This window comes from Carlito syrichta, unplaced genomic scaffold (assembly GCF_000164805.1).
Source record: "Carlito syrichta isolate Samal-C Ts95f unplaced genomic scaffold, Tarsius_syrichta-2.0.1 Scaffold308820, whole genome shotgun sequence".
Taxonomy (NCBI): Eukaryota; Metazoa; Chordata; class Mammalia; order Primates; family Tarsiidae; genus Carlito; species Carlito syrichta.
The window spans coordinates 392,123-408,597 of record NW_007252916.1 but is presented as its reverse complement, the minus strand read 5'-3'; the positions used below and the strand labels follow the sequence as shown (position 1 = coordinate 408,597).

General features: G+C 54.4%; 5 protein-coding genes across 15 annotated transcripts in view; 2 read left to right on the top strand and 3 right to left on the bottom strand.

Annotated features, from left to right (window-relative positions):
* Positions 1–840, bottom strand: part of ENO3 (enolase 3) — an 8,022-nt gene extending 7,182 nt beyond the window's left edge. Inside the window, exon 1 of the mRNA XM_021716475.1 lies at positions 592–840. The gene's annotated coding sequence lies outside the window, so the exon portion shown is untranslated. The remainder of the gene's footprint in view (positions 1–591) is intronic.
* On the top strand, positions 1–3,263 carry PFN1 (profilin 1). Of its 4 annotated transcripts, XM_021716483.1 has the most exons (4): positions 7–326; positions 383–676; positions 2,103–2,295; positions 2,918–3,263. In XM_021716483.1, exons 2-4 carry the CDS (start codon positions 545–547, stop codon positions 3,013–3,015), a joined length of 423 nt encoding a protein of 140 aa, XP_021572158.1. In that variant the 5' UTR covers positions 7–326; positions 383–544; the 3' UTR covers positions 3,016–3,263. The 4 variants fall into 4 exon arrangements, with proteins under 4 accessions (XP_021572160.1, XP_008064116.1, XP_021572159.1 ...); XM_021716485.1 differs by having other exon boundaries at positions 1–676; positions 2,103–2,250; XM_008065925.2 differs by having other exon boundaries at positions 1–676.
* Positions 3,264–3,724: 461 nt separating this feature from the next.
* On the bottom strand, positions 3,725–8,770 carry RNF167 (ring finger protein 167). Of its 6 annotated transcripts, XM_021716477.1 has the most exons (11): positions 8,470–8,770; positions 8,049–8,202; positions 7,707–7,825; positions 7,543–7,623; positions 6,408–6,533; positions 6,207–6,294; positions 5,927–6,017; positions 5,592–5,697; positions 5,355–5,448; positions 4,325–4,405; positions 3,726–4,245 (listed from the first exon to the last, which is right to left on the bottom strand). In XM_021716477.1, the coding sequence occupies exons 3-11, from the start codon at positions 7,788–7,790 to the stop codon at positions 3,944–3,946; spliced, it is 1,053 nt and encodes a 350-aa protein (XP_021572152.1). In that variant the 5' UTR covers positions 7,791–7,825; positions 8,049–8,202; positions 8,470–8,770; the 3' UTR covers positions 3,726–3,943. The 6 variants fall into 6 exon arrangements, with proteins under 6 accessions (XP_021572154.1, XP_021572152.1, XP_008064115.1 ...); XM_008065924.2 differs by having other exon boundaries at positions 7,707–8,202; positions 8,330–8,770; XM_021716478.1 differs by lacking the exon at positions 8,049–8,202 and having other exon boundaries at positions 8,330–8,770.
* SLC25A11 (solute carrier family 25 member 11) lies at positions 8,453–11,569 on the top strand. Of its 3 annotated transcripts, none has more exons than XM_008065923.2 (8): positions 8,453–8,881; positions 9,511–9,663; positions 9,745–9,951; positions 10,125–10,215; positions 10,299–10,389; positions 10,477–10,576; positions 10,658–10,709; positions 10,842–11,569. In XM_008065923.2, exons 1-8 carry the CDS (start codon positions 8,787–8,789, stop codon positions 10,995–10,997), a joined length of 945 nt encoding a protein of 314 aa, XP_008064114.1. In that variant the 5' UTR covers positions 8,453–8,786; the 3' UTR covers positions 10,998–11,569. The 3 variants fall into 3 exon arrangements, with proteins under 3 accessions (XP_008064114.1, XP_021572156.1, XP_021572157.1); XM_021716481.1 differs by having other exon boundaries at positions 8,533–8,848; XM_021716482.1 differs by lacking the exon at positions 9,511–9,663 and having other exon boundaries at positions 8,533–8,881.
* Positions 11,570–14,046: 2,477 nt separating this feature from the next.
* Positions 14,047–15,960, bottom strand: GP1BA (glycoprotein Ib platelet alpha subunit). Its single transcript, XM_008065922.1, has one exon. It carries the CDS (start codon positions 15,958–15,960, stop codon positions 14,047–14,049), a length of 1,914 nt encoding a protein of 637 aa, XP_008064113.1.
* Positions 15,961–16,475: the final 515 nt, after the last annotated feature.

Here is a 16,475-nt window from a genome sequence, read left to right as displayed (position 1 = left end):
GTGGGGGAAGGAGGAGTCGTTCCGTTTAACCCCGGGCTCCCCGAACTCCCTTTAGTTTGCTCAATCTGCAGCTTGCTAATTCTTCCTCCTTTCTTTTTCCTTCCTTCCGCCGGCTCACTCTCTTCCCCGACACCAAAGTCTGGTTTATATTCAGTGAGAATTGGAGCAAGTCCTAACCTTAACCTCCCTCCCGCCACCCCCCATCCTTTTACATAGCTTTCCTTCGAACTCCGCAAATTTTGCAATAGGGGGAGGGATTTTTAAAATTGCCTTCGCAAAGTTCGGTGTCTGGGCAGGCAAGGGGGGAGGGAGGGAACGGCGAGCAGGCCCCGCCCCTACCGCCCTTTGCAAATAAAAATCTAGGGAGGGGGAGGAGGAGCAGGAAGTGGCGGTGCGAGGGCTGCTGCACAGCTAGCAGAGCTGCGGTCCGGACGGCAGCGCGTGCCCCGAGCTCTCCGCCTCACCCCGCCCGCCAGCCCGAGGCAGCCCGAGCCCAGCCCGCGGCCCCAGCAGCAGCGCCGAGAGCAGCCCCAATAGCAGCGCCATGGCCGGGTGGAACGCCTACATCGACAACCTCATGGCGGACGGGACCTGTCAGGACGCGGCCATCGTGGGCTATAAGGACTCGCCCTCCGTCTGGGCCGCCGTCCCCGGAAAAACCTTCGTCAACATCACGGTACTGCGAGGCCTGCGCGCTTTGGGGTACTGGTCGGGCTTGGACCCAGAGCGAGGGACCTGGGTGGGGGCGGGCGCGGTCTAGGGAGGGCAGCGAACGGCCCCAACCGAGTCCTTGCCCTGGAAGCGGTGCGAATGGCGGCTGCACGTGAGCGGGTCCTTTTAGTGCCCCCAAGTCCTACGCCCCAGGCGGCGGCGCCCATCCCGCCCGCCGCCCCGCTTTCCGCGACGGGGCGTTACATCCGGGGCACAGGGCGGGGAGGGGCGCGCCGCCCGGTGCGGCGGCCCACTTCCGTCTCCTCCAGGGCGGGGCGGGCACACGCTGCAATTTTAACCGGGGATTGTGATTGAGGAGGGACTTGGGGAACCTCGGACCCCCAGCTTTTCTTCCGGCCGCCAGCTCGTGCCCCCTCTACCATTGTTTCCCCTTATGCAGGAGGGAACCCCAGGCGCGTGGCTTTGGTCCCACGCCCGTCCTCTGTGGGCTCCCAGGTCCCTGCCCCTCCCAGCCCCGTTAGAGAGGGCGAGGCCGCCACACGCCCCCCCAAGTCGGCACGTTGGACTCAACATTCCTGTGAGGCCAATCCCGGAAGTCCCCTCGCCCTGTCTTCCCGCCATTCGTGGGGGCCTGGAGCAGGGGAACTTTGTGAGAAGTTCTGAGATAGTATAAGTTAAGGAATAAGGGATGACTACTGCTGTCCCCCACCACCACCTCCCCTGCCCACACTGCCCGGAAGTGGGGAGGGGGAGCGGAAGTTCGAAAGGGGGGGAAGGGGGTTTCCGGGCGGGAGGGGACCGGATGTGGGGCTTTGGGGGTGTAAAGGGGAGGGGGAGAAAGGTTCCCTGGGGTATCTAGACCTGAGAACTGGCTTGCCGGGTATAGTCCCCGTCCCCTTTCAAAAGTTTTCCAACTTTACCCGAAAGCCCCCAGGGGTCTACTTCCTCGTGCCCAAGCAGAGATACCTGGCCTAAACGCTAGGTTACTTAGAGACCCAGGCGTCCGGGCCCCTAACAACTCCTGCAGAACCTTTGACCAAATAAGGGCAAAGTTGCTTCTCTTGTCTCGCCCGCCCCCTCCCTTCCCCTCTCCGCTTCTGCTTTTCCTGAAGGAGAGTTCTGAGCATCCAAAGACTCCTCACTAGGTTTACTTTCCCTGTTAAACACTGGGCTCTAAGTCTCCAAAGGAATATGTCATCTCATCCTCCCTGGTCCCCCTTTTTCTAGCTTTGAGGATCATAATCTTTTTCTGCACTAACTTGCCACAGTCCCGAGTTTCTCAAGTTTCACTTATGTATACAGAGCACATAACATACACTCTTCTCCGGAGCTTCTAGCTCCCAGAAGAACGGAAAGCGAGTGATTCCTTGGAGAGTAGGGTGAATCTTTTGTGCCGATTTGACTTCATTGGTGCTTGATTCCTCTTCTAGCCAGCTGAGGTTGGTGTCCTGGTTGGCAAAGACCGGTCAAGTTTCTTCGTGAATGGGCTGACACTTGGGGGCCAGAAATGTTCTGTGATCCGGGACTCACTGCTGCAGGATGGGGAATTTACTATGGATCTTCGTACCAAGAGCACCGGCGGAGCCCCCACCTTCAATGTCACTGTCACCATGACTGCCAAGAGTGAGTTTCTGAGTCTTGCTCTTTCTTTATCCTTGAGATCCCTAATGTGCCTTCTTCTGTTAGTCTTTTTGGTGCTTTTTTCTTTGTGGTTCCCCTGTGTGAAGGTAGCCAGACCAGCATTCTGCTCCCAGTCCAATGATGCTGGAACATTGGAGAGTCCCTCCAGTTCTGTCTCAGTTCCTCATCTTGTAATATAAAGAAGCTGAACTGCATTGCCTTCTCAGTTCCTTCCTGCTTTGACTTCTTCAGATTAGCTCCCTGTTTTCTTGGAGTAGGTAGATTGTTGAGGTCCTTAATTAGCACTTAGTGCTCATCTCTTAGGCTCTTCTGTTAGAACTTGTTAGTGGTGGGCTGTCAACAGCCATTTCTAGCCTGAACATATGAATCAACATTTCTATGAGCCTTTGACCCCTAAATTTTAGTCTGTTCTTCTGCAGCCTTTAAGCTTGATTTTCCCCTTTTGAAAAGCCCTATTGTTTCAGGGTGACTGACAGCCTGCCTGTGTGGGGGGTTGGGAGGGATGAGGTTGGGTTACAGCCCCCAGGGTTGGACAGCTGCTGAACAGCTGGCAGGGGGTAGAATTGTGACACCTGGGTCCTAGCCTCCTCTCTCTTTCCTCCAGCGCTAGTCCTGCTGATGGGCAAAGAAGGTGTCCATGGCGGTTTGATCAACAAGAAATGTTATGAAATGGCCTCCCACCTGCGGCGTTCCCAGTACTGACCTCGTCTGTCCCTTTCCCACCACTCCCACAGCTTTTGCACCCCTTCCCGTACACACATACACCATTTTTATTTTTTGGGCCATTACCCCACACCCCTTATTGCTGCCAAAACCACATGGGCTGGGGGCAGGGGCTGGATGGACAGACACCTCCCCCTACCCATACCCTTCCTGTGTGTGGTTGGAAAACTTTTTTGTTTTTTGGGTTTTTTTTTTTTTTTTCTGAATAAAAAAGATTCTACTAACAAGGTGCTGTGTGGTTTGAGCTTGGGTGTCACAATGGGGACAAGCATCGTGACCTCCTTTATCCAGGCTTGGGGTTGGGAACAGGAGGGTTAAGGGACTTACAAAGTCCAGGGATTTGGGTTTCTTGCCTGTGTCCAGGACTAAGCACCTGCCTCAGGCCTACCTGACCAGGTGGCCCACCCCGTCCAGTATTTCTTAAGTCTAGGTCCTCAAGTGTGCTGGTCGAATTGTGGGTAATGGAATAGAGCCATGCAGACCAGAGAATGGGTCCAGGCCTGTGGGCAAGGCAGGGCCTGTTGAGTCATCCTCTGTGTGGGTGGGGCTCCCCCTCTGAGTCACAGCAAATGCCTGCTGGGGCTGTCCCTATGACTATAGGTCAATCTGTCTTCTGTCCCTTATGGCAAAAAAGAAAAGTGATTTCCCCCAAAAGATAACTTCTCTGTGAGAATGATCTCTGCCGTTCCTTAGTCCACAAAAACAATTTTATTAACCCAAGAAGTGACGACTCAGTCCCTTTGCTCCCCCACCCCCACCCCAAAGCCCCTCAAAAGGATAGGGCTGGGTAACTGAGAAACATGGGATGGAAATATCCTCTTTCCCTCAACTAGCAGAGTGGAGGAAGGAAGAGGATCTGTGCAAATAGGTCACCAGAGGTACCTGTGCATGGGGGAAACGGTCCGTACTAGACCGGGATGGCAGGGGAAGAGGAGGGAGAGGGTAGAGGATCTGTTGAGAGCCCAGGGAAAACAAGGGGGGCTGGAGCTAAGGAACCAAAGGAAGTGGGAAGGGTGGGGCTGGAGCTCAGGAGTGGGGTCCGTTCTGAAGCAGGGTGGTCCCTTGGCTCCCCTTCCTCATCACCCTCTTGCCCTTGAGTTTCTTCCTCTTGATCCTCATCCCCTGGACCCCGATGAACAGGCTGCTTGCAGATGGGGCAGGTCTTCCGGGTCTGAGTGAGCCAGGGGTCCACACAGCGGCTGTGATAGGCTGCAGAGAGGAATGAGGGTAAATCACTTAGTGCCTGCTAATGGCATAGGGCCATGGGCAAAGGCAGTGAGGGGCTCACCGTGAGTACAAGGCAGTACTCGCAGCTTGTCTCCATCTTCATATTCATCCAGGCAGATGGCACAGACATCATACTGGTCTCCTGGGGCAGAAAGTAATCTAGTCCTTCACTGAACCAGGGTCCACAAGAAAACACTCTGGCAGTCCTGTGGTGGAGCTAAGCCTTGCGAATTCATTTTCCTCGGTCTACAGGGCCAGTGGAAGAGCCAAGAGTGGTGCAGGCAGGATAAGGCCAGGGCAGAACACTTAAGAATTTGAGGCTAAAAGGGACATGCAAAGAAAAGCAAAGCAGAGGTAAAGGAAGTGGGCTTTTGGGGAGATGTGAGAGTGGAGATAGGGAGTGGGAGGAGGGGAAATGAGGGGGGGCAGGGCTTATGCTACAGCCTTATATGGGCACTGGAGGTTCCAGGACCTAAAGACCCAGTCCCTCCTTACCTGTTTCTACCTTCTGAATGAATCCTCGCCACATCTTCCATTTTTCTGCTCTCTCTCCACCTCCCTTATAGACAAGGTCTGTCCCACATCATTTTCCCCAACTATCATTGCTCTCCATCTCCTGTTCTATTTGCACCTCCTCTCCTGCCCTCATTGTATTTATGGATAAAAGGAGAAGAAAAGTTGGCATCTCAGGCTGGCACCTTCTCACTGCCATCTTTCTTTACCCCGTATCTCCTAGGCTCAAACTCCAGAACCAGTTAAGCGATGGGAAAAGTCCTTCTCTCCCCTAACTTTTTTGAGTTGGAGTCTCTTTCTATCACCCAGGGTGGAGTACAGTGGCACACTCACAGCCCACCCCAGCATGGACCTGCTGGGCTCAGGTGATCCCTCCGCCTCAGCCTTCCAAATAGCCAGAACTACAGGCACACACTACCATGCCCGGCTAATTTTTTATTTATTGTAGAGATGAGGTCTCACCAAGTTGCCTCGACTGGCCTTGAACCCGCAGGCTCAGGCATTCCACTTGCCTCAGCCTCCCAAAGTGCTGGGATTACAGCTGAGCCACCGAGCCCTGCCTCCCCTAAACTCCTTACCCTTCTGATAGTCATGCGTAGGAATCTGTTTCAGTTGTTCTTTGGTAAGTCGATTCCGCTGAAGCCGTTTCCGGTGCTGGATGCAACGAACTATCTGAGGAGAGGGGGAGTGGATAGAGCAGGCTTAGAAAGAGTTAGACAATTTAGGACAAACCATCCCAACCTCTCAACTCCAGATCCAGCCTGGCCTTACAGGCCTCAGCTCAGCTCTTCCCATAATGTTCCTGAGTTACTCACCATTACTGCTCCCATGGCCAAAACTAGTAGTCCCACAATCCCTGTGAAAGGGATGAGGTAGTAGCCCAAGGGGAAGCTATTGTCCGGAACCAGAAGCACCCGAGCCCTGGGGAAAGGGAGACCAGTCTCAGATGGGCAAGAAAGGCAAAAGGGACAAAGGAAGAGGGACAGAGTAACTGGGTCTGGAGAAGGCCAATGCGTGGGGAAAGGAGTGGGAAGAAAGTCAAGAGGCCCAAAAGGGAGGACAGGAGGCTGAATCAGTGGGGTAGTGAGCAGGCCTGGGCTCCAGGCTGGAACAGAACTGCTGAAGAATGGGAAAGAGACACATATCCTACCCCTTCTCGTAGACAAAGAGGGCACGCAGGTACTCGGAGCTCCTCTCTCCAATAAACACAGAGGGGATCCAGATTTGCTGCTGAATTTCCTCTGCAGGGATCAGGGTGTTACTCTGGGGACTCAAGCCTCCATTCAAATCCTTTGGGAGCCTGGGTATTTGGCACTTTTGCCCCATCCCACTCAAAGGATTGGCTTCTTTTCCTGAAGCCATCAAGCCTCCCATCATCTCTCAATCTGAGCTCTACTGAAAACCCAGTTGTCTAGATCCCTCAGCCTTACCACTATTCCACACCATGTTCAGGAGTTCATTGGAATTCACATTGTGTACTACAGCTGCACCATACCCAGCCTTCTGGGCATTTAGAACCTAAGGAAACAAGGCAGGAAACAAAGAGCCATCATGAGCCTTGCCTCTCTTTGTTCTTGGTGGCTTTTTTTACCTAAACTCAGCTGCCCAGTTCCCACTTCACATTCAGCAACCTTGAGGTCAAAGTTGCAGTCGAATCTTCGAAGCAGTGCAATAAAGACTGACCCATTGACCGGCGCTGGGGGTGGTGGGGCAATGGGGCTGCAAGCATTGTCTGGGTGAGCCTCCACAAGGAACCCCTGGGAGAGAGAAGCAAACAATAGTTAGTTTTTTCCTTTCTAGGTTCTGCTCTCCACAAGGCTCACCAAGCACAATGTCCCGCACATGGTACACATTTCTATCCTCACTTTCTTCTCATTCCTGGTATTTGGGCATGCTACCCAAATCAGAAGTCTACATTTTTAGCTAGGTGTGGTGGCTCACACCTATAATCCCAGCACTTTGGGAGGCTGAGGCAGGATGACCACTTGAGGCTAGGAGTTTGACACCAGCTTGGTCAACATAGAGCCCATATACATTTTTTAAAAATAAAAAGAAGTCTACATTTTCTCTTAGCCTCCTGAAAATGCAATTACATCCAACACCGTCTCTTCACCAGACTCTCCCTTTATGGGCTAACCTGTACCCCATATTCCCAGCTAATTCAGTTCTTCTACCTTCCAGTTTCCCACTGACTATAATACAATACCCTGCCCATCAGGTTCTGTTTCACATTCCCCTCTCCAGTACACACTCCTACAGAACACACTCCCCTCCCTTCAATTTTCCAGTTATCCATCTCAAAACTCTACTGCTATCTGCTCTGCCCAACTGAGTTCTAGTTATGTGGCAGTCTCTGTGATGAAGTACTACAAAACTGCTTGTCTAACTTACTCCTTGCAATAACCCTAAGAAAATTTCTACAATTCCATTTTACAGTAAAACAAACTAAGACTCAGAAATTAATTTGCCCCAGGTCATATAACCAAAAACTGGCACATGAGACCCTACTGAAAAGCATCTCTTGTTCCTTTTATCTTTGTCCACTGCCAGTCTCCCTGATAAGCTCAGAGTTCTAGGGGTGCACACTTTGTCTTCTCCCTCTAGATTCATTCTGGATTCCACACTAGACATGCTGGTACACTTAGCTCCTAACTTGACTCTTTTCCTACCTTGACTCTTTTCCTACCTTCAGCTTCACCCACGGCTAATCTCCCCAACCCCTGCCCAGGATGGAGGATTTTGCAAAGTAAAAAAGAAGAAAATCACCTGGAGCCCCTCCTGGCTCAGGGTAGCCCCAAATAAAGCTGGAAGGTCTGCAAAGTCCATGCTGGCATTGTGGTCCGAGATCTGAGAACAAAAAGTCCATGTTCCCCTCCAATCTGCAACCCACCCCCTTCAGCGCCCTTTACCCATTCGCCCCTCAAACTCACCGCTCGAATGAGCCCCCGGATGGGGGCCGCTCCCCACAGCACAGTGGCCACAACCACAGGAAGCGGGAAGGCCCCGGGGTGCATGGTAGCGAGAGAGGAGAGGCTGTGAAGGCCGCGTTCTGGTAACCCGGACGGAAGCGTAGTTCTGCGCCCTGCCCCTCCTTCAGGATCCCAGGGGTCCAATCACCCCCAGGTCCCACTTCCCAGCTACATGGGGCACCGGGGAAAGAACCCCGATTGGGGAACGAGATGTCCAACCCGTCTGGTGGAGCTGGGAGGGCGACACTAAACGGATCCTTCTCTGGTACGAGAATAAAACGGGGAAAGAGGAGGGAGGCTAACACAGGTGACAGAAAAACTTCTGGAAGGGTGGGGGAGCTCGAGGAGGTGGGACTTCCTCCAGGTGGGCCGTCTTCCTATCCGCTGGAAAGGGCTTCCGGTTAGGAAAGTCGGGCCGCTTCTTGCATTGGGCGCTCAAGATGAGAAACTTCCGGTCCTAAAAGCCCAGTTAAAGAAAGGTTAGAGATGGAGGGAGTGCCTGTGGAGATGGCAGGAGCATCGATGTCCCAGAAGACGACCTAATCGTTACCCCCCTTGGTTCCGGAGCTGCCCTGTTTACAAACCTTCCTCCTGCTGGCCGCTGCCGCCGCCGTACCTTCAAATCTCGCGAGAGTATTCACCACACTCCCCAACAACCGCTCGCAGAGGGGCGCTTGCTACATCTATCGCGAGAGATCTCATGACTCTGGCTAACCGGAATCACTCAGTCTCGCGAGGCCTTCAAACAAACGCCTGTCTTTTTTCCCGCGATTCCAATTCGGTAAGAACTGCGCCCTTCCTCGGGCTCCTAAATCAGCCACACCCCTTCCCGCACGCATCCTTCAAGCTCCTCCTTCAGCTCCGCCTCACTCCCGGCCGCCTTTGCGCTGCGCCTGCGCCCCCGCCGGCTGCCAGCTAGTGCTGGCCCTGAGAGCCAGGGGGCCGTGCGCGCGCCCACGGTCCGCTGCGCGCGCGGTGTCACCTTGGGCGCGAGCGGGGCCGCGCGCGCACGGGACCCGGAGCCCGGGCCAGTGAGTGGCGATGGCGGCGACGGCGAGTCCCGGAGCCGGCGGGATGGACGGGAAGCCCCGTACCTCCCCTAAGTCCGTCAAGTTCCTGTTTGGGGGCCTGGCCGGGTAAGCTCAGGCCCCAGGGATGGGAGAGGAGGAGGAGGGGACAGGCGCTAGGAATCGGGCTGGGTTCATCTCTGGGTCTGTTGTAGTGAACTGAGCCGGCGCGGGGTCAGCGCGACCCCTCGCGTATTGCAAGGTCCTTGATGAGCTGCCAGGGGCCCATTGCAGGGCCCCTTCTGGACTGCATGCAGGGCCATTACACAACCCCCGGCGGGCTACCTGAGTTTCCCAGCCCATTGCTTAGCTCTGCCGGGGTGTATGGGGTTCCAGGTCGTGAAATGGCTCCTGCAGAACTACTTGGAGTAGTAGTCCGCCATCCAGGGGTCATGGATGCTCCCCTCCACCCTTCCCTGGGTCGGACTGCATGCAGTCCCACATCCCTGCTTGATTCCCATGGAGCTGCTAAGAGCGCTTTCATTGTTTGGTTCCCACTGGACAGCTGGACTTTTCAGACCCATTGCTCCGGGTACACACCTGCGAGAGACTCCTAGACACATGCTTACCAGGCTCCTGAATCTTTAATCCAATGACAGGCCCCTGACCTTCGTAACCCCTTGCTGCCAGTCTCCAGTGGTCATTGGTAGATGTCATCTGGGACCCCTGGCCCTTGACTCCATCCCTGTCTTCCACAGAATGGGAGCCACAGTTTTTGTGCAGCCCCTGGACCTGGTGAAGAACCGGATGCAGCTGAGCGGGGAAGGGGCCAAGACTCGAGAGTACAAAACCAGCTTCCATGCCCTCACCAGCATCCTGAAGGCAGAAGGGCTGAGGGGCATTTACACCGGGTACTGGAGCCTCAGGATGGAGGGTCGGGTGTGGGTTGGAGCTCTAGACCTTAGCCTGATTCATTGACCCTCACTTCCCAGGCTGTCAGCTGGCCTGCTGCGCCAGGCCACCTACACCACTACCCGCCTTGGCATATATACCGTGCTGTTTGAACGCCTGACCGGGGCTGATGGCACACCCCCTGGCTTTCTGCTGAAGGCTCTGATTGGCATGACCGCAGGTGCAACTGGTGCCTTTGTGGGAACACCAGCTGAAGTAGCTCTTATTCGCATGACTGCTGATGGCCGGTGAGTTCCAGGTCTGAACCTGACCCCAGCCCTATTCCCCAGAGTTTAGAATGAAAGGCTCAATTTCTCATCCCAGACCTAGAGCAGAGTGTTTACCTGTTCTGGTCTCCCTCTCTTTGCTTCCGCGAGGCAGGGTGATCTATCCTGATCTTTGCTTCTTGCCTTCTCGCCAGGCTTCCAGCTGACCAGCGCCGTGGCTACAAAAATGTATTTAATGCCCTGATTCGAATCGCTCAGGAGGAGGGGGTCCCCACACTATGGCGGGTGAGTGAAAAGGCCAGAGACATGGGGAATATGGGGTCAAGTTTTAGGCATTTCTGACTCTTCTTCCTCTCCCCTACCTCCAGGGCTGCATCCCAACCATGGCTCGGGCTGTTGTCGTCAATGCTGCCCAGCTTGCCTCCTACTCCCAATCCAAGCAGTTCTTGCTGGACTCAGGTGAGACCCAGAGCTGGGCCCTTAGCTCCTAGCCTGGCCTGAGCCACCCCTGAGCTGACTGCCACTCCCTGCTTCACTCCCCCCCAGGCTATTTCTCTGACAACATATTGTGTCACTTCTGCGCCAGCATGATCAGCGGTCTTGTCACCACTGCCGCTTCCATGCCTGTTGACATTGTTAAGACCCGGTAAGTGTGTGGACCTGGGCCTGGAGAAGGGTGGGAGGGCCCTCTTTCTGTCTCTCAATGCCCTTACCTCCTCCCCTTCAGGATCCAGAACATGCGAATGATTGACGGAAAGCCGGAATACAAGAATGGGCTGGTGAGGAGGCAGTTTTGGGGGCTTGGGCGGGAGTGTCGGGTGCCCTGGGAAGGCTGAGAGGGTAACTGGGTAAGGGGTAAGGCCCTAGAGTCTGAGTCTTAACTCCAGCACCCTGCCTGCCTGTCTGTCTAGGATGTGCTGTTAAAGGTTGTTCGCTATGAAGGCTTCTTCAGCCTATGGAAAGGCTTCACACCATACTATGCCCGCCTGGGCCCCCACACCGTCCTCACCTTCATCTTCTTGGAGCAGATGAACAAGGCCTACAAGCGTCTCTTCCTCAGTGGCTGAGGTGGCTGGGGGCCTGGAGTCAGTGTGCCGGGCCTCCTACTCGCCTGCTACTCCTACAGTCACTGTGCCCCGGGGGCCTGGACTCTGCTGCCCTGGGCCCTTCTATTTATTTCCCCTTCACAGTTTGGTTTCCTCCTTTGCGGTAAAGGACTTTGGTCTGTTCTATCCCCTGCTGCAGCTTGCCCTGCTTGTCCTGATCCTGTGACCTCTCTGTCCCTGGCTGTTCCTTGAGGGGAGCTGGGAAATTCCCTGAGGATTTCTGGCCTCCTCTTGGGTGTTAGTTTCAGGGCACACAGGACAGCAGAAGATGCCCCTTCTCAGTGGGGACGCCAAGGCAGAGCTGAGGGGACAGAGAACAGAAGCCATCAAGATGGTTAAAGGGCCCACAGTGGGAAGATGTGGCCCTTCCTCCCCCTCATTGAGGACTTAATAAATTGGATTGGTGACACCACCCCCAAATCTGGAGAGTTGGGGGAAGTTAGGAGGGGGAAGAGACTGGACAAAGAAGCTGGTGTCCCTGGAGAATAGGAACTGGAGTTTTTAAGAAAAATTATTAAAGAAAAAGCACCCACTGGTCTTGTGCAAGTGCTTTATAAATCTGTTGTGCCACAGCAGCTGACAGGACCAGGAAAACCCAAACCCCAGGCCCTGACTGTTGCCTCCCAATCGCTTGCCCAAGAATGCTGCAGATGCACAAGTCATGTCCCATAATCCCCAGGAAAACCCACCTGGGGTCTGGTGACTACTTCTGCAGTCTAAAAAGGGAGGGAATAGAGACCTTTGTGGGCTGAAGCCAGTGAGGGTGAAGGGGCAGGGCTTATGGGGGTGGGCTTGGGAGCCAGGCCCCAACTCCTGGAGGCTTGAGGAAAGTGGGGAAAGGTGGCCAGAGACCCAGCTGGGTCTCAGGCTGGGAAGAGTGGCCGTGTTATTTGTTTTTTTATAAGGAGATGTTCCCAGGACCAGCCCACAAGGAACCTAAAAACCTCTTGGGGCATAAAAGGACATAGGAAGGTGAAACTGAGAGGAGTGCTGGGCAGCATGTGGCCTGAGGGCTTTGTGCCAGGCCAGGGGACAGGCAGGCAGCAGGTGGGAGCTGTCCCCTTGGCAGAGTCTTGTCAACAGGAGAGGTGGAGCTCAGCATCCTGGCGCCCCTGCTGCTGCCTCGCTCTGTGCACACAGTGTCCTGGGCCTGGGTAGCTGCTTTGAGACACTTGAAGCCTGGACCTTGCCCTTAAGGAATTCCTAGTCCAGAGGAGAAGATTATACAGGGGCAGTTGGGAAATGGAGTGTAGCAGTAGAGCATTGCAGAGTGACTTGGAGTACCTGGCCCAGCCTAGGAGGAGAGACCTGCACACGAGTAGTTAGACTGAGTGAGGGCAGGGCAGGGGCAGCACACCTGGCTGGAGTGAGGAAAAGAGATTAGAAAGGAAAGTGTCGGGGAGCAGGGGATCTGAGGAGTTTGCAATGGTTGGAGCACAGGTTGTGAAGTGTTTGCTATGAGAGATGGAGCTGCACTGTCAGACAGGGTTTGTGCATGGCATCTCTGCTAAGCTCAGGAGTTGGTCCCCCTGGGGAAGTGTTCACAGCAGAAAGAGATGCAGTCAGATTTTCAGATTAGGAAGATTTTTTTTTTTTTTTTTTTTTTGGTGAGAAAGTAGGATTTGTTAAGACAGAAAAACTCCCATAGCAGGAAGGGACCTGAAAAAAATTGCCCAGAAAAATCCTGTTAGTACTATCTGAAAAGAGGGGTCTCCATGGAGCCAGAAAGGCTCAGCTTTCTCTCCCATTCCTTGGACCCCATACTCTGGCCTGTGCTGGAGATGGCGGGAGAGGAAGCCTCACCAGTGGGGTCAGGGAATGGCAGAATCTATGAAAGAAGGATGGGCCGGGCTCGGCTCAGCCTGTAATCCCAGCACTTTGGGAGGCTGAGGTGAGTGGATTGCCTGAGCTCGTGGGTTCAAGACCCTCCTGGGCAACTTGACAAAGACCTCATCTCTACAACAAACCAAAAATTAGTCGGGCGTGGTAGCGTGCGCCTGTAGTTCCAGCTACTTGGAAGGCTGAGGCGGAAGGATTGCCAGAGCCCAGCAGGTCGAGGCTGCGATGGCCGGGAGCGGCCATTGCACTCCAGTCTGGGTGACGGAGTGAGACTCCAACTCAAAAAAAAAAAAAGAAGGATGTTCCATTTGCCTGCGTCCTAGCTTGAGAGCAGGAACCCGAGGCTGTTCAACCAGACTCCCCAAGATGGCACACACGGTGGAGCCCACACCCTCCTCACCCGCTAGCTTGGGCAGTGAGGAGAGCTACTTTGCCTCAGTACTGTAGGCTGCAGGCAGGTAGTCTCAGCAGTGTTCACTAAACTCTAGGGAGATGTGTGGTTCTTGGACTGGATCTGATGCTTGAAGTGACCTGGTGAGTGGCCACCCCTGGAGGACAAAAGGGAGTACCCCAGGCAGGAGGAATGTAGGCCACAACTGGAGGTTTCCTGGGCAAGTCGTTTTGACCAGAGTGGGGGCCGTTGTAACTTTGTGAATTCTCGTGACAGGTGCCCCAGCCACTTTGCCCAAAAGAAAGTTTTTCTTTTGAAATTATGTTTTATTAAACAAATGGTATACAATAATGGCGGAAAACTTGAAAATGGTAAAGAGAAGAAAGTAAAACCACCCATATTTATAAGACCCAGAGATAATCAGTGCTCACATCCTGGTAAATCACTACAAATTTTCTTCTATATGCAGATGTATGTGGGAGCCGTGCTCTATTCTGTTTGTTTGTTTTTCCTAAAAACTCCCCAAAGTGATGGTAATAACCGTGTGGTCTGGCAGCGCCCCATGCAGCATAGGGCACTGTTCTGTGACCCACTCAGCTACTCTATTTCACTACACCTCCTGATTCACTAGGCCTGAGGTCGTGTGTGTGTGTGAGTGAAGAGGGTGCTTTTGATGAAGGAAGAGGAACAGACTGCCCCATGACCCTATGCCCCCCCCCAGCTAGATCCCAGTAGGAGAGCCCATCAGAGCTTCTCTGAAGGTCTCCAGACCTCCCACCCTCAGAGGCTGTGGCCAGAGTACCTAATACCCACTGTGCCCAGCAGGTCTTGACCACGACCCTGACTCAGAGCTGAGGGCCGCCGTCCTGCCACCAGAGGCCCCACACGGCCATTAGGCCGTACCCACAGGAAGAGGCTGGAGCGGAATGTCGGGAGTGAGCCTCGAAGGAAGAGCAGCCAGGTTCGGGGCACCGTCACTTGCCTTTCCCTCTGCAGCTCCAGATATGTGGTGTGCATAGTTGTCCTCTGCAACTCCAGATATGTGGTGTGCATGGCTGTGGCCAGAGCATTATCCTGGTCAGAGTCCAGGGCCTGTGGTTTCATATGCCAGATCCAGGTCAGCAGCAGGATGAGAACCACAGAGGCAAACAGGAGCCAAAGGAGACCCAGGATGTAGAAGCCCAGTGAGAGGAGGCAGCAAAAGTCAGGGATGAGAAAAGGGTCCTTTCTGAAGCTATCAAAATGCCCTTGAACCACCCCGCGGACCTCTGGGAGCTGGCTAGACTCAGGGATGATTGTTGGGGATTTGAAGATAGTAGGGAATGAGGTAGGTTCTGTGGTTAAGAACGTGGTGGGTTTTGGGGTGCTCAGGGTTGTGGTGGGTTCTGAAATGGTTGTGGTGGGCTCTGGGGTGGTTGCAGTGAGTTCTGGGGTGTTCGGGGCCATGGTGGGCTCTGGGGTGTTCGGGGCCGTGGTGGGCTCTGGGGTGGTTGGGGCCGTGGTGGGCTCTGGGGTGGTCGAGGTCGTATTGGGCTCTGGGGTGGTCAAAGTTGTGGTAGGTTCAGTAGTGGATTTTGGAGTTTCGGATATTGTGTTGAATTCTGTGGTAGTTGGGAATGTGGTAGAATCTGAGATCCATCTGGTTGAAAATGTGGATTCTTGGGTTGGATACGTGGAGGACATCTGGTTGTCTAGAGAAGCAGTAGGCTGTGAGTAGAATAGGCCCCAGTGGATTGTATGGGCTTTGGTGGAGAACTTGACCACAGTCCTTGTGACATTTACCTTATCACCCTCAGTGACCTCTTCTGCATAGTCATCGTAGTCTGCGTCATCCCCATCACCAACTGTGGGGCAGCCCTTCCCTGGGTAGTCGTAGACAGGCATCTTGTCCATATTGGCACATCGCACACTGGCCACATTGGGAGTCATGGCCGTAGTGGCATCCAGACTCTCCTTCCATAGATAGACATTCTTGTCATTGTCCTGCAGCCAGCGACTGAAATAGAGGATCTCGCAGCTGCAGTACCAGGGGTTCCCGTGGAGAAAAGCAAAAGGCAGGAGGAGGTTCCCAAAGAAGCCCTTTGGTATGGTGTACAGTGAGTTATCTTGGAGGAAGAGAGTATCAAGTTGCTCCAGCTCATCCAGGAGCCCAGCGGGCAGCTCAGTCAACTTGTTGTTAGCCAGATTGAGCTTCTTCAGTTGGGGTGTGGGCGCCAGGAGCCCTGGAGGCAGCGTCTTCAGCTTATTGCCACGCAGGGAGAGCTCATGGAGTTTGCTCAGGCCCTGTAGGGCACCAGGAGACAACAAGGTCAGTTGGTTGAAGGAGACGTCCAGGCTAGCAAGAGCAGGCAGTGCCTGCCCTAGGGAGGGCAGACTTTTCAACGCATTATAGGATAGATCCAGAGTCTCCAGCAGTGGCAGCTTCTCATTGGCCTGCAGCTGGGTCAGCTCGCATTGATCTAGGTACAGCTGAGTGAGGTGGGTGAAAGGCACCAGGGCTGCCGTGGAGAAGGTACGCAGCGGGTTCCCACCCAAGTGGAGGATGCTTGTGTCTGCTGGAAGGTCTGGAGGCAGCGCCAGCAGCTTCCTCTTATCGCAGTTCACTTCTAGCTTGCTGGTCACTTTGGAGACCTCACAGGTGGATTCAGGGTGTGAGGGACTTGGCAGCAGGAGCAGCAAGAAGAGGAGAGGCATGGGGACCTGTGGGCAAGGAGGCTTGAGTGGACACCCGGCCAGCTCCCGGCAGCATTCCCCTAAGCCCGCGGCTTCCCTTCTAGAAATTCGGCTTCCACACCTCCCATCCTCCCCACTCCCTTCTCCCTCTGTCAACCCCAGAACGGAAACCGCCAGCTCCAGGTGCTTAGCTCTTCTAGCCGCCCCACCCCCACCCCCCTCCTGGCCAGTTCCAACCCTGGCTTACTGGCAGACAGAAAGACCTCCAAAGGCACAGAGCTTCTTCCAGGGTGTGACTCATTCCTCCTCTCTTCCAGCTCTCCCTGGAGGGCCTTGGCCAGTGGCAGGAAGGAGGTGGCAGCCTGATAGGGACTCCCGTGACCCAGGAACAGCCACCTCGTCAGACACAGGCCCTTATCACCTCCCCCACAGCTTTCCTCCAAGCCCGCCTCACAGTTGTGTTCTGCTTTCCTTTGAAGCTGAGGAGAACAGGAGTGGATTCCCTCAAGCACCACCCTCCTCCATCTTTCGAAAAC

Excerpts from the sequence above, each read along its gene's own strand:
- SLC25A11 (XM_008065923.2), top strand. The coding sequence starts at position 8,787 with ATGGCGGCGACGGCGAGTCCCGGAGCCGGCGGGATGGACGGGAAGCCC. Across the intron at positions 10,577-10,657 it reads GTTGACATTGTTAAGACCCG|GATCCAGAACATGCGAATGA; the intron begins GTAAGTGTGTGG and ends CCTCCCCTTCAG. Across the intron at positions 10,710-10,841 it reads CGGAATACAAGAATGGGCTG|GATGTGCTGTTAAAGGTTGT; the intron begins GTGAGGAGGCAG and ends CTGTCTGTCTAG.
- GP1BA (XM_008065922.1), bottom strand. The coding sequence starts at position 15,960 with ATGCCTCTCCTCTTCTTGCTGCTCCTGCTGCCAAGTCCCTCACACCCT.
- RNF167 (XM_021716476.1), bottom strand. The coding sequence starts at position 8,584 with ATGCGTGCGGGAAGGGGTGTGGCTGATTTAGGAGCCCGAGGAAGGGCG. Across the intron at positions 6,295-6,407 it reads ACTGCAACTTTGACCTCAAG|GTTCTAAATGCCCAGAAGGC; the intron begins GTTGCTGAATGT and ends TTGTTTCCTTAG. Across the intron at positions 5,449-5,591 it reads TGGCCATGGGAGCAGTAATG|ATAGTTCGTTGCATCCAGCA; the intron begins GTGAGTAACTCA and ends CCCTCTCCTCAG.
- PFN1 (XM_008065925.2), top strand. The coding sequence starts at position 545 with ATGGCCGGGTGGAACGCCTACATCGACAACCTCATGGCGGACGGGACC. Across the intron at positions 677-2,102 it reads AAACCTTCGTCAACATCACG|CCAGCTGAGGTTGGTGTCCT; the intron begins GTACTGCGAGGC and ends TTCCTCTTCTAG. Across the intron at positions 2,296-2,917 it reads TGTCACCATGACTGCCAAGA|CGCTAGTCCTGCTGATGGGC; the intron begins GTGAGTTTCTGA and ends TCTTTCCTCCAG.